The sequence below is a fragment of the Ascaphus truei genome, chromosome 22 (assembly GCF_040206685.1).
Source record: "Ascaphus truei isolate aAscTru1 chromosome 22, aAscTru1.hap1, whole genome shotgun sequence".
Lineage (NCBI taxonomy): Eukaryota > Metazoa > Chordata > Amphibia > Anura > Ascaphidae > Ascaphus > Ascaphus truei.
This window is the reverse complement of record NC_134504.1, coordinates 10,090,957-10,108,932: the sequence shown is the minus strand read 5'-3', so window position 1 is coordinate 10,108,932 and position 17,976 is coordinate 10,090,957. Positions and strand designations below refer to the sequence as shown.

The following is a 17,976-nucleotide window of genomic DNA, read 5'->3' as shown; positions in this document are numbered from 1 at the left end:
TAAAGGGGGGGGGTAGAAAGAGATAGGGGTGGGTGAGAGGGAGGGCGATAGGGAGGATTGAGGGTATGGAGATAGAGGGAGGGGGAGAGAGGAAGAGACAGTATGGAGATATAGAGGTAGAGAGGGTGTGGAGAGGAGGGGAAGAGGAGGAGAGGGATAAATAGAGGAGAGTGGAGGGGGAGACAGGGTGGGGAGAGATAGAGGAGGTGGAGAAGAGTGAGGGGGAGAAGGGTAGAGGAAGGGGGAGAAAGCAAGGGGAGGAAAGGAGGGGGAAAGTGGAGAGGGAGGGAGCGGGTAGAGAAAGGGGGTAAGGGAAAGACGGGTGGAGGGAGGAAAGGGAGAACAAGTTGGAGAGGTAAGGCGGAGAGAGGAGGTGGAGGGAGAGAGATGGGGGGACACAAAGGGAGAGGAGAGGAAGGAGAGCGATCGGGGAAGAGAAAGATGGGGAGGTAAGGGAGACAGAGGGGGGAGGTAAGAGAGAGATAGAGGAGATAGGGGGGGCAGGGAGAGGGGGCAGTAAAGGAGAGACAGACATGGTACAAGAGGTAGAGGGGAGGGGGGAGAGAGACCTTACATCACATGGATGCAGCCTCCTGTTATTGGGACAGGGGTGGAGACCGGTCTCACCTCTCAGGATATAACACAACCATGGCGGTTGCCTAATAAAACCAGTAGTACTGCCGTGTCCACATGCAGCAGAGCAAAGCGTTGCAGGTCTTTCTGGCACCGAAAGAGCTAAGCATCAGGGCCAGACCAGGATCCATGGTGGGGGTCAACATCTGTTATCAAGGGCCACCAACAGGACAGGTATTAAGTATATGCCGGCTCCAGCACAGGTGGTTCAGTCGTTGACCTGTAAACTTGACCTGTTGGTGGCCTTTGAGGACTGGAGTTGGCCAGTCCTGATTTAGATTAAATAAAATTTAAGAAAGTAGTGGTGCTTTTTAGTGCCATGGCATTTTGACCCTGTAATATAAGCGCATCGGAGGGGGGGATTACAACATCCCCATGGGAGGATCTGATGTTTTTGTCGTGTAAAAGCGTGAGTCGTTTCCACGTAACGCCTTCAAAGTGTCACTTTGGTCCGCGTCGTAAGGGATGTGAGCTTCACAAAACGTGGCACCCTACAATTTATTTACGGCATTCGAAACCGCGCTGCGTTTGGATCCAAAGACCGCCCAGATTTCTAGATACTTAACCAGTTTGGTTGCAGGTGTTCCTGCTCCCCACTAGGCAAACAATTTCTATAAAGTGCCGGTCTCCTCTATAACAGAGATACCGGAGGAAAGGTCCACACGGGACCCGAAACTTCTCCCCACTGAGGATTTTTGACCTCACTATTCCTCCGGATCCGTGGCTGTTCCTTTTGAACAGACCTTGGCCGGGACTTTCCAAAACAGGTAATAAACCGATTATGCGTTTAGCAACAGCCACGAGGGGCGAGATCGCGGCACTGTGGAAACAAGCAGAGATTCCAAATATCCCCCCAGATTAGGAATAGAAGGTGGTATATTTGCCAGATGGAAAAATGAACGAGTTTGGTTAATGACACAAATGTATAAAAGTCTGGACGCCTTGGTTGGCCCAGGCAGACATCCCAGCAGTAGCGAGAACCGCAATCTGGCAATGATAGAGATAAATGCGTCCTCGTTTGAAATACGGGTGAGAATATGGATAAGAATGAGCTGTAGGTCATTTTTTTTTAAATAAGACTAGCCAGGCCTTAGAGGATGAAATAAGAAATATAAGAAATAATAGAAAAATAATAAGGATGTTAGCCATTCACACAAGAATTGAAGAGAGTTCCTATAGGAGTAATAGTATAATAACAGAGGCAAAGATTCCACACCTGTTATTCCCCATCCCCCCCCCCTCTTTTTTGTTGTTGTTTGTTTTCAAACAGATAACATGTACAATTTTGATGAGAGTATTTTTTGTTCCACGTTTGAAATTTCGGAATATGCGATGTTTTGTTTTGTTTTGTTTGATATGAAAAAATTCAATAAAAAATTTGAAGTTGTAAAAAAATTAAATAAAATGGAGAATTTCATAATGAACGTGTAGAGTAGAGCGGTACTGGGTATCTGTCCTAGAGGAGACCTGCACAGGCAGGATTCTCCTCGCCTGAAACTGTTCCCCCCGCACTTTGGAATTGCTCCCCACTGGGGACATTAAAAAGGTTGCTGGGCTTGTCAGCCAATAGGATGCCCCACAATATAATCGGGGGGGATGCTTCCTATTGGATGACCGCGGGGTGCCATCTTTGAAAATCCAGACACCATCTTTGAAAATCCAGACGGTGCGCCGGCATCGAAACCAGTATCTCCGTTGTCCGGTGCAAGGGATAAACAAGAGGCGACGTTTTCTGTGCCGGTGTAATACCAGGAACGAAAGGAGGCACAGAAAATGCCGGGTTGATGGTGCCATCGGTGCCGCTGTAAGCTCCGGCATCTCCTGCTCTCACACGGCGCCGCCATGTGGAGTCTCAACGTCACGTCGCCATGACAACGTGCCACCATATGGCAAAGTGACATCACCTGACGCCACGTAGCAGGAGGAGTTGCCGGCTGGATGAGGGAAGAGGCTCGGCGTTCTCTTGGGGGGGAGGGGGGGGCGGCGGCTCTCTACGCTCGCCTCAGGCGCCGACCCCGATACACCGTGTTGTATATACACGCTCACATGTAGAGACAGACGCGCACACACTTCGACTCCCCCGCCTAGTGCTTTGGTATGTGTGCGTGGAAGCGAACACGCAATGAAATGTAACGTAACAACTTTATTACACAACCTGTTCATGTTTGTGAGTGAGCAGGAAACGGAGGTTTTGGGAAATACACGTAGTAACAAAAAGTACCCGTCTGGGATTCATATCTACGAACCAAACATAATTAGTCCCTCCTATATACCATAAATATATATATAGGTATTTTTTTGCTGTTGCACGAAACCCAAATAAAAATCTTATTATGTTAAAGATGCTACTTGAAGAAGTCATCTTGTATTGGGGGGGGGGGGGATTTTGATATATTGTGGCACAAAACTGATATTAAATTGTGAGAATGTTGAAAATCAAAGAGCGACATAGGCCCGGGTTTACTAAGCAGTGCTATTCCAGAGACCACAGCTGGAAGACACCATTAGGGCCTATTCACTATTACATATAGGCCGCAGTGTATTCTTTGGGTCTTTAACCCATTCAGTGCCTCTCAGAGGGTCCTGCCACCTCAGTGGCCACGGAACCCTTCGGCACTTCCTGCACCACGTGACCTGTCTGGGTTCCGGGATCCGGCTGGCAGAGGGCACGCTCCTTTATTGTAGTAAGCGATCTGATGTCAGACTAACCCTAAAACAAGTAGTACAGAGTGCGTCATAAAAGGCTTCTAGGGGGGCGCCTATGCTGTACGTCAGTAGGTCACTGAAGGGGCAGTTCCCCCTAAGGGGTAAAAAACCCAAAACATATTTTTTTAACAGGATGGGAACGCTAGGTTCCAGAGACACTAAAGGGTAAAAGCACAATTTAATTCTCCTTCACGGGGAAACAAAATGGCGCTGTAAATCATCATATGATGCTATTGGCTCCACGTGCCACAGGGATTTAAATACCAGGAAGTACTAACGCCACCTTCACCGGTAAGGATTTCAAGAACCAGCGGGGCCCCCCGGAGTGGGAAAAAAATACTCCGTTTAGTTTCTCGGGTCCTCCTGGTTACCGGGCTGGTAAAAAAAGGAGGGTGTTGGGTGGGAGGCGGTGCTTTAATATAAGAATGGTAACAATTACTGCATGAAACAAAAGGTTAGACGTAATGGACATCAGAAGCTTATTTTAACATTAACACACTTGGGCCCACATCCACCAAACAGTGCTAAGCTTTAGCACGCTTCGGCTGCTAATCATATGTACGAGAGTAAAGGCGCGCTAAGGCTTAGCGCCAGTTTCCGGATCTGGGTCCTGGGTGATAAAACGATGATATTACATTTTGCGTAATGATGTCTCCAGGAGAAGGAAGTAGCTCGGACGAGCAAACCTTGGCACAGATCCCAGTATCTACTCTCCTTGTAACCGTGGGAAAAGCCGCTTTACCGCCGGCACCAAAAATACATTGCCAACTTTTTGTGGCAGGGACTCACAGTGCTATAAAAAATATAGTGATAAAACAGTCTGTCTCGCATCGGAGTTTCTTGAGATACAGCGTCCCGAAGATCGGGATACAGGCGCGCACAGCAGGAAGGAGAGAGAAAGGATTCTGGGTAAACTGAATCTACTCCCTCTGCAAATGTTTTTTTGTGGTATCCTCATCTTGTATATATACACACACACACACACACACACACACATCTATTTCAGGACAATTTTCTTATCAGGGAGGTTCAGCAGCTGTTGCCGCAGTTTTTTTCAGGCAATTCCATATAGTGCTTATTAAATTATTATGAATGAAGACAAAATACTCAATACTGGCGCCCGCACCAATTTTGTTTCAAGGAAATGTGTCGCTATTGTGACCACTTATGAGTCATGGACCTCATCAGGTCTGCAATGCTTTAACACTCGGACCTAAAAGGTCCACATTTACCGAGCAAGGCTAACCCGTAAGGCACTTCCCAGCCCAACCACGCCAGGATTCGCCAAGCGCCGACCCGAGGCATCGTTGGGCATCTCACCCCAATCTGCCATTGACTTGAATCAGCGTTTCATGAATCACCCCCTTAGGCCCAGATTCACTAAATGGTGCTAAGCTTTCACACGCTTTAACTTGCATGCAAGTGGGTAGGAGTTAAGGCGTGCTAACGCTTGGCACCGTTTAGCAAATCTGGTCACTAGTGCCTTATTGCTTCTCACGCTAAGTATACATGGCCCAAAATGCTTCGGCTTACAGTACAATCAGAAATGTCCATAAATACAGGTTCTTTTACCCATTGACATGGAAATATGAGTGTCTCTTATGGGATCAGTGTTCCATGGAGATCAGTTAAGCTCACTTGGTGGGGAGGGTTACCGCTTCTTGCTACATCGGCGTCCTTCATAAGCCAGCGTTTCGTTAACACTCCCTACTATTTTCTTGCTTCCGACACCATGCCAGCGAATTACTTTTTAATAAGTTCATAAGTCCTGTCTCCCCCCTGTGACCAATGTCAATCAATGGGGACGGGTGGGAAAACCAGTGAGTTTCCGTCTCTTCTCGGTTTAAAAATCGGGTCTTTATTTCGGTCGCATTTTTCGGAAACTGTCCGCTTCTGCTAAAATGAACCAAAAAAAAAAATTTATACGTTATTTACAGCCAATAAAGGCATTTTGGAAAAAAGTAGTGACGCTGTACATTGTATCAATCTGGACAAATAAATACAAAAAAGTAGTGATACTGGGGGGGTGAAAATACAAAAGCAGTGGTAATCTACACACCCTAAGTACCATCACACGTTAAACACTGGGTGAACCCCTCGTTTCAAACAATATATATACGGTCTATTTTAATCGCAGGTGATCATGTTTGTTTGCGGGGTGGAGGGGTCTTCAGTAGAAGCTCAACCACATACAGGCTCAGTGATATGCCATCAGAAGACCACGTGGTGACTACACCAGGTCATGGAACAGGAAGACCAAGTCTTTCCGGCACTGTTACGAGAGAGATGTAGACTAATCCTTGGAACACCATGATGACCCAGAGCAGGCTCCACGAACCCTATTGCTTTGTAATGAAGTCCGCTATGAGTTACCATTGAAGTCCTCCGTTGTCATGGGCCGGGAAATGAGCTCTCTCAGCGCCTCTAGCCACTCGCTCTGGTCCTTTGTGTTTTCGCAGGTGAACACGTACTTTCTCTCCGGCGTCTCTATGGTGATCCCGTCCTTCCACCGGTTCCTCGTGATTCCTTTCGGCAAACCTGCTAAGACCTGGTATCCACGTTCCTTACTCCCTACAAAGACTCCTCCCTGCTCAAACGCGTCCTGTAAAACGGCAAATGAAACCGTCGCGCTCATGCGGAAACTATTGGAACATTATGACAATTGGTTAAAGTAGTTATAATATCCTCCAATTTGTACAGCGGCCAATGAACGATTCCTGCGCTCCTACCACTTAGGCTAAAATATAATAGGGATCTCTCGAGTAAGGGTTATTTAGTTAAACCCGTTGTCCAAAGCGTTATAAGCCTGCATGCCACGTCACGGCATAACCAAATGTGCAGGTACCTACACTGAATATATGTAATTATTGTCCCGTGGACTAGTGAAATATGTAAGAAAGCCCTGAAGGGGTTAAGTAACGCATATGCTTTTGTGAGTAGCGCAATTAAAAGCCGGCCAAACCCAGTGTCATAGTTACCTTACTGTAGAGGTAAATTGTGGGTGCACAAATTCCCTGCTGTGAATATAATTAAACTTATACATACAGTATTACTTTCTGTTAGCCTTACACGTTCACATGCTCTTCAATGGAGGGTGATGTGCAGACTGAGGTGTATTATACCTGCACTCATTGGTGGGGACTCGGTCCTGAAGGGAGGAGCCATACAGCTTCAGGGACCTGCTATGTAAAGCAGAGGAGCCAATAGCCTACCCCCTCTGACACAATGTATCAGTAACACTATACAGTAATTAAATACCCTTATCGAGAATATGTGTAAGTTTTATTATATTCACACCAGGGAATTTGTGCACCCACAGGTTACCTCTATAGTAAGGTAACTATGATACAGGCCATCTTGTAATTGCACTATTCACAAAAGCATATGCTTTATTTAACCCCGTCAGGGCCATCTCACATTTTTCACTAGTCCAAGAGTTACATATATGCAGTGTAGGTACCTGCACATTTGGTTGTGACGTGACGTGGCTTGCAGGCTTATAACGCTTTCGTCAAAGGGTTTAACTAAATGGCCCTCACTCGTGAGATCACTGTTATATTTTCGCCTAATTGGTAGGAGCGCAGGAATCGTTGTTTTCGTTTTTCTGTATGCCAGGCCAATCTTTTTAACCAGCAGCAAACTTCTAAAGGGAGGAGCGAGGTAATATGTACGGTCAGCCAATGAGATGAGTTGACCATCACCCTTAGTGGCGATGTTCTCATCCTTTTACCGGCTTGCCGGAAGTGAATAGATGATGGCTATTTAGATTTCCCGCAGTAAGCACCGGCATTCCCTCGCGTGACACCGATAACATTCCAATGTTCCGGAATTTGACCGGAAACACTTACCAATGGGTCTTTGTAGTAAAGCAGTTTTCGCTCTTGCGAGTCCAAGTTGAACCATCGTTTCTTGAACGCTTCTCTTTGCTATGAGAACGAACGGGAAAATAAAGAAAATGGTGTCGTTGCACGCATTATTATTTACAGGGGAACATAGAATTTGACGGTAGATAAGACCCGTGTCGTCTGCCCATTTTCCTACCTGCTGTAAATCCGCCGACCCTATTAGATCCTTGGGGCTTTCTTTCATATTTAGGATTTAGCCCTATGTCCATCCCAAGCATTTTTTAATTCCTTTGCTGTATTCACTTCTACCACCTCTGCTGGGATGCTATTCCAGGAACACACCACCCTTTCGGTGTAGGACTTCCTCACATTCCCCTTAGCCTCCCGCCCTCCAGCTTCAGAGAACGACCTCTTGTTCTAGCTCTTGTCTCTGAAATATGCTTCCCTCCTGTACCCTTGATCTATTTGAAAGTTTCAGTCATACCCCCCCCCCCCCTCTACCTTCTGTCCTCTAAATTGTACTTATTTAGGTCCTGTCGTCTTTCCTGATAAGTCTGATGGGTGTAGTTAATACGCCATTTTAGTAAGCCTTCTTTGCACAATTATTATTATCTCCAATTTATTTACATCCTTCAGCAGATATGGTCTCCAGACTTAAACACAGTGCCCAGGTGAGGTCTTACCAAAGCTCTAGAATGTGGCATCACCAGCCCTCTCTTTCTGCTGCCAATACCTCTCCCAGAACAGATCCATGAGATACTCAACTGGTCACCTTCCACCTCCTCTTAATATACTCCATTTACTACATATCTTTGCCACCCATCTTTCAACCAATGTCTTACCCATTCAACCACCAAGGATCCAATGCCAACTATGGCAACTTGTTTCGTCTATGTGGGAGAGTGTCAAAGGCCTTACTACAATCTAGGTAAGCTACATCTACTGCTGCACCCATATCTATTACCTTAGTCACCCAGTCAAGAAGATCAGTTAAGCTTGTTTGACGTGAGCTCCACCCAGTATATCAAAGCTGCCTCGGTGCAAGAGATGTGTGCAGAGGTACATTTAATGGAGACCGATTAGGGTGAACTTATATCTTGGCTTTATTGCGCCTGTTCTTTAACAAGGAAAAACATACAAAACAAACAAAATAAAGACCTACACCACATTGGAGAATAACTAAACCTTTACCCCAGCCCTTTCTTACTGGGTGGGTAGCTAAGCTGATTACCTTCCTAAACATATATACACACACACACACACACACAAAACAGTCCAACAAGAAAGTCTCTTAACTGTTTCTGTTGTAGCTGTAGGGGAAGGACTAGTTCTCCTGGTTCAGCACCCTTGTGTGCTATGGCGCACTCTGTGCCCAGGTATAGAGGTCTTGTCCCCTTGTCTTGCTGTTGGCATACAGTCTTTTTGTATGCATCAAGACATCAAATTTTCCTCAGGTCAGCCCAGTTGTGGGCTAAGGAAATCTCTGCAGTCCTCTTTCTCCTTATGTCAGCTCAAATGTGAGCTAAGGAATCTCTCTCCTGTTTCTCACATCAGGCTTTTTCTAAGAGTCCTAATCAGCCAGGTGGAGTCTATTTGATTGCCTGTGGGCAATTAACCAGCACACTGCTGGATTTAGAGGCAGTTTCTCTGAAACAGTGATAAGTCCCTGTTACACTCGGATGTTGTAAGTTACTGGACTTTAGATCAGCGGTGCGCACACTGGGGGGCGCGCCCCCTGAGCCTGTTGCGTGGGGCGCGCCCCCTGAGCCTGTTGCGTGGGGCGCGGGGTTTACAGAGGCACTTCCCGAAGTGCCAGGGGAGCGGCGAAGGCCTCTGTAAACCTCACTTACCTTGGCTCCAGCGGCTTCCTACGTGCGTCGCCATGGTAACGAGGTTCAACGTGACATCCTGACACCGGAGCCAGGTAAGAGGAGGGGGGGGGGGCAGAGAGGGGAACTGCCGTTAGGGGTGCACAGGGAAAAAAGTTTGCATTAAAGAAACGAGTCTCAACCATTGCCCACGATCCAAAGTATATGTGTAAAGTATTTCAACAAGAGGTGATAGGGAGGAATTACAGTACGTGGCACGCACACATTTAAGGAAACACAGCAAAAGAAGTATCAAAGGAAGAGGAAGCAAGTGAACCTAGTTTGAGTCCCGAACTCCTTGTGACCTTCGACACGTCACTTGTGCCCCAGGCATCAACCATTGGATTGTATTATCAGCTTTCTGAAGGTCAGATGCAGCGGTCTTTAGCTCCGCCAGCCTGGCTTGTAGTTTATTGTATTAGATTCTGATGCAGCCTTGACCTTTTCAATCCCCCATTGACGAATCCGGCATGTCCTGGGCTCTTATGACATACCAGAGACATCATGGGCAAATGCATATTTTTTAAGGGCAAATTGGGCCAAACCCGATCCACACAGAAGCGGCCATCCCAATCCAAACAGAAGCGGCCATCCCAATCCAAACAGAAGCGGCCATCCCAATCCAAACAGAAGTGGCCATCCCAATCCAAACAGAAGTGGCAATCTGATTCAAACAGAAGCGGCCATCCCAATCCAAACAGAAGCGGCCATCCCAATCCAAACAGAAGCGGCCATCCCAATCCAAACAGAAGTGGCAATCTGATTCAAACAGAAGCGGCCATCCCGATTCAAACAGAAGCGGCCATCCCAATCCAAACAGAAGCGGCCATCCCGATTCAAACAGAAGCGGCCATCCCAATCCAAACAGAAGTGGCAATCTGATTCAAACAGAAGCGGCCATCCCAATCCAAACAGAAGTGGCCATCCCAATCCAAACAGAAGTGGCAATCTGATTCAAACAGAAGTGGCCATCCCGATTCAAACAGAAGCGGCCATCCCGATTCAAACAGAAGCGGCCAACCCGATCCAAACAGAAGTGGCCATCCCGATTCAATCAGAAGTAGAGAACCCAATCCAATCAAAAGTTCGACATCAATCCAATAAGAAGTGACCATCCCAATCCAATCAGAAGTGACCATCCCGATCCAATCAGAAGCGACCCCTCCACTTCCGTTTCCTGTACCCGGGATCTTGTCCCATTATCGCTCACTGAAAGGGTTAACCATTGACTCTTCCACTTCTAAGGCCGCGATTTTACCAAAGAAAATCTCCTGGCGGAGTCGCGCCACGCGGCCGAAAAAACAAAGTGCGTGCACTATATGAAACCTTACATTCCTAACGCGACGCCGCGCAGCGCCGAACTGCAAAGCGGCAGACCGGCGAGGAGACCTTTGAAAATTGTTGTAGCCAGGCGACGGCCGCGTTACGCGGGTGGTTCAGCCAATGAGGGCGAACCGCTCAGGGCCACGCCTCCGCCACACCTCCCTGTCTCCTCCGGCTGCATCCCGACTACACTTCAAGTTGCCGCTTGGCCGGATCGCGGCGGTGATGTCACCGGATAGCGCTGCCGCCAGGCCGCTTGTGTATAATCGTAGCCCAGGTTGTAAGACTCTGACGCACAGTTTATATGAGAGCAGATACGTAATGCTGCGCGCACTTGTGGCGCTCGATACTTGGTATGCCCTTGTGTGACCTCCCGTTTCGCCAACGTATGTCTCCCCATCAAAAATCAGATTGCAAGCTCTTTATCGCAGAAATACATCAAACAAAAACTGGCTGCGCTCTGTACAAGCCGACGGGTAATCCCTACCGGATTCCAGAATATTAATATGAATGTAACATACCGTTGGGCCTGTTTTCTCCATGTAGCCGGCTTTAGAATAATTCCTTGTGATCTTTGGTATGAGCTAAAAAAAAAGAAAATCAATATAAATACAGGTAGTCCTCGCTATCCAGCGTTTCACTTTACAACGAATGGCATATCCAACGCTTTACAATGCAACCCTAAGGGCCGTTTTGATGCCGGAATGCGTTATCTGACGCCGGAACGCGTTATCCAACGCTCACCGCCACTGATTAATATGTGACTCACTTTACAACGGTTTCACTATCCAACGCTACTTGTTATACACTATACCCCTGATGAAGCGGAAGGATCCGTGAAACGCGTAGGGTGGAGTTTGCCCTATTCCCACGCTTGCGCCAACAGAGTAGTATCTACGTGCACTCTATCCTAACAGCCATTTGGGACCTCCCGAGACACCACGTCACACCCGGACTGAACCCGTGGCTACCATCGCTTCTCGCGAGAGAAGCACGCGGACATCCGGGATATCGGGAGTTACCGAGCAAGTAGAGGGAAGCCAGCCAATCGATCGCTCAGCCAGTGAACCGGTTGATCCTTACGCCCCAGCGGGTCTGAAGGGCACACCGCTAGGACTCCGGAACTGGCTGTCGGCGGCGAGAGGCGATTTCCCTGACATTCAGAGATATTCTATGCGCATTTCCTACTTGGGGCTAGTAAGTAGGATTCCAATTTGTGTTTGCCAGCGTGCGGAGAGGAGCTGTTTTTATTGTATTTTTTATTGATTATTAAATGCATCTTTTGTTCATCTCACTATCTTGAATACTTTCTACCTCTAGGGAACTGACCATCCCCTTACCCCTGGGCATTTAGTTCATTATATTTTTGCAACATTACACTATACAGTATTTGTTTTATTTCCTTCTTTCACACGTGCTGCATCCCTCGAATTGACCATTATTTGGATCCATCTGTTGTTGGACTTACGTGCTATCTCACTCTGCCAAGGACACGCGTGTTAATATCCTGCCAAGAACTCGGCTGTATTTAGACTGGCACAACCGCGACTTAGTCACATACGCAAACAATAGCCACTTTCAGCTCCTAATAAAGGACAATTCATAATGTAGCAGTGGCATTTACTTCATTGTAAATGTGCCTATTACCTGCACGAGCAGCACTATTTGAGAACATACTTTGCTTGGCACAAAGAACAATGGAAACCTGATATACAAAAGCAAGATATCGTGCCAATGAGACTCTGTTGTTGCTATTTCATCTCCCAGAATCCCCTTCTTGCCTCACCCTTCCACTGAATTGAGGGCAGTGATATATCAAATATACTGGAAAGAAAGCTTCATCTGATTCTGTCAACCATGTTGTTGTATCCCAGACAACAGGAAGTTTTCGGGGGCATTTCCCCTAGTTAGAACAACCCAAGGAAGATTAGGAGATGCCTGCAGGAGTGGGGGAGTGTGTTGTAAAACAGCATTTTCAGCACCTGTGGTATTTGAATTTTCTCTCTCTCTCTCTCTCCCATTCTTTTACTCAAGAGAAAGTGTACAATAAATTGCTCCCAGTTGAATGCTCAGTGCCGAAACGCGTAGGAGTGGGAGAGTTGGGCAGGATCCCCTGGTCGTTTTCCCCCTTGGGACACGTAACCATGCCTGTTGACAATGTTGCTTAAGGCTTTGTCCCCGCTGGTGCCGAGCGTTCTCATGCTTGGAGAGCACTCCAAGCATGAGTGCCGGGTGTCCTTAAAATGTTCGCAAACGCTCGCGGGGGGGGGTGTGGGGGGGAGGGAGGGCGGGGGGGAGAGGAGGGCAGGGGGGGAGGACGCTGCAGGGGAAGCTGAGCGCGCTATAAAGTTTAAAAAAAAAATTATCTAAGTGCCGAGCGCCGGTGAGCGTGTGTGCCCGCGCATACGCGCGCATCGCATGAGCGGGGACTTATTTATATATATATATGCAAGTCACCTCGCCAAGCGCCGCCCACTCAGCAAGCTCAGCGCTAGCGGGGACGCAGCCCAATGTGCCCGCTGATTTTCTTCATTCATGTTTACAGGACTGCCTACTGTGTTTTTTAAACACCCTGCACTGTGTGTATTAGGATCTGGACTCAGCTTATATCTCTGTCTGCAATGTACACACGACGGTGATTTGTTTATACTGTTACTGAGGTTTTTTCCTGTGGTCATTGTGCCGGGTAACCACCAGTCTTAGGCCTGGGACATGGTGCAGGGAGTGGCGCTGGGCAGCGCTGATGCTCATGCTCACCTGCTCACGCAGGAAATTTTCTTGTTCCTGCATGAGCGTCAGCGAGCGCACTTGTGTGCAGGGTGGGAGCCAGGCGGGAGGCGGGCATGGAGGCGGGGCTAGGGCACCACGCCGACGTCACGGACTGCCATTGCCTTCTGGCAGTCACGTGACCGGCCCTGCGCTTGCATGAGCGGCAAATTTCAAACTTGCCTGCCTCGGCAAATTTTCTCAGCCTCCGCACGCATGCGGAAGCGGCTGCTAAAGCCGCGCTGATGACAGATGCAGGGGGTAAGTGCATCTGCTCAGCGCGGCTCAGCACGGCTCAGCAAGGCTGATCCTACTATGTCCCAGGCCTTACAGTGTTTTGGAGACTTCACATCCTTGTTAGGATTCTAGCTAGGTTCCAGCCTGGTTGATTCATCTCATGTGTATTGGGTATATGCCGATAACCTGTCAGCCTGTTCATTAGCAGCACCTTTTTGTTGGTTTTTTTTCTGCTAGGGAAACTGTGTCAATACACATTCATGAACAGTTCCTTCAGGATTGTTACTTATATCTAGGGATATTTGTCATCTAATCCCTGGCTTTATTTAGTGTTCTCATCTGTTCTGTTAGGCACTACAGTTAGCAGATTGATATGCCATTTTGATACTGCCATATGGTATACCGGAGTGCTACTATTTGGGTTTCTTTTTCCTGTTCTGAGATATATATATATATATTTATATATATATATATATATATATATATATATATATATATATATATATATATATATATATATATACACGTCCCTGAGGAAGGTCACACTTTGATGACCGAAACGTTGGATGCAGTGCCATGTATTTATCCTGAATACAATATCTCTGGATTTCCCTGGCTGTGTGCTGTCTCGTTTTTTCCCGGACCCCCATCTGGTAAAATCTATTTGTGTATGTGCATATATGGGACAAGCATCAGTGGATTATCTGTTTACAGTGTGCCAACTGCCCTCTGTTCTTTTATATATATATATATATATATATATATATATATATATATATATCAAGCAAAAAGATGGGGTCCCTGGAACTGAAATTAATGGGGTTCAGCTCCAGGGACTCCCTTCTTCAAAACTATGCTAAAAATAATAAAAATAAGAAGCATATGAATTGCTCCTTTAATATGGGCCTCTTAACCTATGCCCTACTCATTCAACGTTACGTTAACAAGTCACAGTTCCTAACACAACCAATCGTTACCTACGTAAACGCGACAAAAAAGAAATATATGTATATGACACACACACAAAACATTATATATATATATATATATATATATATATATATATATATATATATATATATATATATATATATATATATATATATATATACAGCTCAACCCCATTATAGCGCGATCCGCTACAACGCGAATCCGCTTATAACGCGGTCTGAGTGTGGCTCCCGATTTGAAAACCTCCATTTTGCCGCGCGAGGACTTACCAGCATCAAGATCTGTCAGCTCTCTCCTCACTTCACAGGGCTGTGTCCACGTGAAATTTTAACGTGATCCCGGTTATAACGCGGTCTCATTCTGTGGACTCTAAGGACCGCGTTATATCGGGGGTCAGATGTATATCAGCTCTTGTCAATCCACTGTTGGATGATCCAATTATATATATTATTTTGTTTTATTTCTTTTTTATTAAACAAGCCTTGTAGGCGGCAAAGGTGTCAAATGTGTGTCCCCGATAAATGTATACAGAAGGACGAAGTGCCCCAGGACTTACCTCTGATTCGGCAGCTGCTGGGAATAAGGCCTTCAGGTAATTGAAGCGAGCCACTCTTAGCGCATTAAACCAGGCGACTATTTCCTGCAGCGGAACGCAAAAGTCATCAGGAAACATCTTCAAGAAAAGCAAAAAAGAGCTTCCGTGTTCTGCACATGGCCTGTCTTTAATAACCGAGCCGGTTGGACATTCAGCTTCAATGTGATTAGAGCAATAGGAAAACATCACAAAAAAACCCAAAATATATATATTTACATAGTTACATAGTAGTTACGTAGTTGCATAGTAGTTACATAGTTGCATAGTAGATGAGGTTGAAAAAAGACATAAGCCCATCAAGTTCAACCTATGCTAAAATTTAGACAACAGATACATTATCCTATATCTATACTTCTTTATTGATCCAGAGGAGGGCAAACTTACAACCCCAGTGACACATTATCCAATGATATCTCATAAGGGGAAACATTTATTCCTTCCTGACTCCAATATTGGCAATCGGATTAATCCCTGTATCAACATCCTTCCCATGTTTACTTATTTAGTATATCCCTGGATACCTTTCCTCTCTAAAAAGATGTCCAACCTTTTTTTGAAGATATCTATTGTATCTGCCATCACAGTCCCCATGGGTAATGAATTCCACATTTTAACTGCCCTTACTGTAAATAACCCTTTCCTTTGTTGCTGGTGAAATCTCCTTTCCTCCAACCTTAAGGGATAGCCCAGAGTCCTTTGTACTGCCCTTGGGATGAAAAGTTATTTTGAAAGCTCCTTGTATTGTCACTGAATATATCTGTATATAGTTATCATATCCCCTCTTAGACACCTCTTTTCTAATGTAAATAAATCTAATTTAGCTAGTCTCTACTCATAAGTTAGATTGTCCATCCCCTTTATTAATTTGGTGTCTCTTCTCTGCACTCTCTCTAGTTCCATAATGTCTTTTTTATGGAGTGGTGCCCAAATATGTACGCACACAAACTGACATACACACACACACACACACACACGTTGATTTACCATTCCGTTTTCATGATACACAAATACGCTCCTCGTCTTCCCATCCTTGAGATATGTGATCTCCAGTCCATGCACATGTCCAAGCTTCTCTTCCTGGAACATGGCGTTCAAGCTCTTTATGGGAATGATGCCTTTTGCCACTTTACTCTGAGGAAGATATAGTAGATTGTATTTACATTCACTGGCTGAACCTTCCCCATAGAGAGCACAGGTAAGACCTTCCCCATATAGAGCACAGGTAAGACCTTCCCCATAGAGAGCACAGGTAAGGCCTTCCCCATAGAGAGCACAGGTAAGACCTTCCCCATATAGAGCACAGGTAAGACCTTCCCCATATAGAGCACAGGTAAGACCTTCCCCATAGAGAGCACAGGTAAGGCCTTCCCCATAGAGAGCACAGGTAAGGCCTTCCCCATAGAGAGCACAGGTAAGACCTTCCCCATAGAGAGCACAGGTAAGACTTCCCCATAGAGAGCACAGGTAAGACCTTCCCCATAGAGAGCACAGGTAAGACCTTCCCCATAGAGAGCACAGGTAAGACCTTCCCCATAGAGAGCACAGGTAAGACCTTCCCCATATAGAGCACAGGTAAGACCTTCCCCATAGAGAGCACAGGTAAGACCTTCCCCATAGAGAGCACAGGTAAGGCCTTCCCCATAGAGAGCACAGGTAAGACCTTCCCCATAGAGAGCACAGGTAAGACCTTCTCCATAGAGAGCACAGGTAAGACCTTCCCCATAGAGAGCACAGGTAAGACCTTCCCCATAGAGAGCACAGGTAAGACCTTCCCCATAGAGAGCACAGGTAAGACCTTCCCCATAGAGAGCACAGGTAAGGCCTTCCCCATAGAGAGTACAGGCAAGACCTTCCCCATAGAGAGCACAGGTAAGGCCTTCCCCATAGAGAGCACAGGTAAGACCTTCCCCATAGAGAGCACAGGTAAGACCTTCCCCATAGAGAGCACAGGTAAGACCTTCCCCATAGAGAGCACAGGTAAGACCTTTCCCATAGAGAGCACAGGTAAGGCCTTCCCCATAGAGAGCACAGGTAAGGCCTTCCCCATAGAGAGCACAGGTAAGGCCTTCCCCATAGAGAGCACAGGTAAGACCTTCCCCATAGAGAGCACAGGTAAGACCTTCTCCATAGAGAGCACAGGTAAGACCTTCCCCATAGAGAGCACAGGTAAGGCCTTCCCCATAGAGAGCACAGGTAAGACCTTCCCCATATAGAGCACAGGTAAGACCTTCCCCATAGAGAGCACAGGTAAGACCTTCCCCATATAGAGCACAGGTAAGACCTTCCCCATAGAGAGCACAGGTAAGACCTTCCCCATAGAGAGCACAGGTAAGACCTTCCCCATAGAGAGCACAGGTAAGGCCTTCCCTATAGAGAGCACAGGTAAGACCTTCCCCATAGAGAGCACAGGTAAGGCCTTCCCCATAGAGAGCACAGGTAAGACCTTCCCCATAGAGAGCACAGGTAAGACCTTCCCCATAGAGAGCACAGGTAAGGCCTTCCCCATAGAGAGCACAGGTAAGACCTTCCCCATAGAGAGCACAGGTAAGACCTTCCCCATAGAGAGCACAGGTAAGACCTTCCCCATATAGAGCACAGGTAAGACCTTCCCCATAGAGAGCACAGGTAAGGCCTTCCCCATAGAGAGCACAGGTAAGGCCTTCCCCATAGAGAGCACAGGTAAGACCTTCCCCATAGAGAGCACAGGTAAGGCCTTCCCCATAGAGAGCACAGGTAAGACCTTCCCCATAGAGAGCACAGGTAAGGCCTTCCCCATAGAGAGCACAGGTAAGACCTTCCCCATATAGAGCACAGGTAAGACCTTCCCCATAGAGAGCACAGGTAAGACCTTCCCCATAGAGAGCACAGGTAAGGCCTTCCCCATAGAGATCACAGGTAAGACCTTCCCCATAGAGAGCACAGGTAAGACCTTCCCCATAGAGAGCACAGGTAAGACCTTCTCCATAGAGAGCACAGGTAAGACCTTCCCCATATAGAGCACAGGTAAGACCTTCCCCATAGAGAGCACAGGTAAGGCCTTCCCCATAGAGAG

The 17,976-nt window shown here is 46.8% G+C and overlaps 1 protein-coding gene across 7 annotated transcripts in view; it reads right to left on the bottom strand.

Annotated features, from left to right (window-relative positions):
- Positions 1-2,756: 2,756 nt before the first annotated feature.
- The window catches only part of ADAP2 (ArfGAP with dual PH domains 2), a 29,162-nt gene continuing 13,942 nt past the window's right edge, over positions 2,757-17,976 (bottom strand). For 2 of the 7 annotated variants that reach the window (XM_075579913.1, XM_075579919.1), the window contains 6 exons: positions 15,909-16,055; positions 14,886-15,002; positions 10,897-10,959; positions 7,188-7,265; positions 5,811-5,941; positions 2,757-5,235 (listed from right to left, as the gene is read on the bottom strand). In XM_075579913.1, coding sequence (XP_075436028.1) covers positions 5,037-5,235; positions 5,811-5,941; positions 7,188-7,265; positions 10,897-10,959; positions 14,886-15,002; positions 15,909-16,055 — 735 coding nt within the window. In that variant the 3' untranslated portion in view covers positions 2,757-5,036. Of the gene's footprint in view, positions 5,236-5,712; positions 5,942-7,187; positions 7,266-10,896; positions 10,960-14,885; positions 15,003-15,908; positions 16,056-17,976 lie in introns of all 7 variants that reach the window. The other 5 variants (XM_075579914.1, XM_075579915.1, XM_075579917.1 and 2 more) reach the window with 5 other exon arrangements.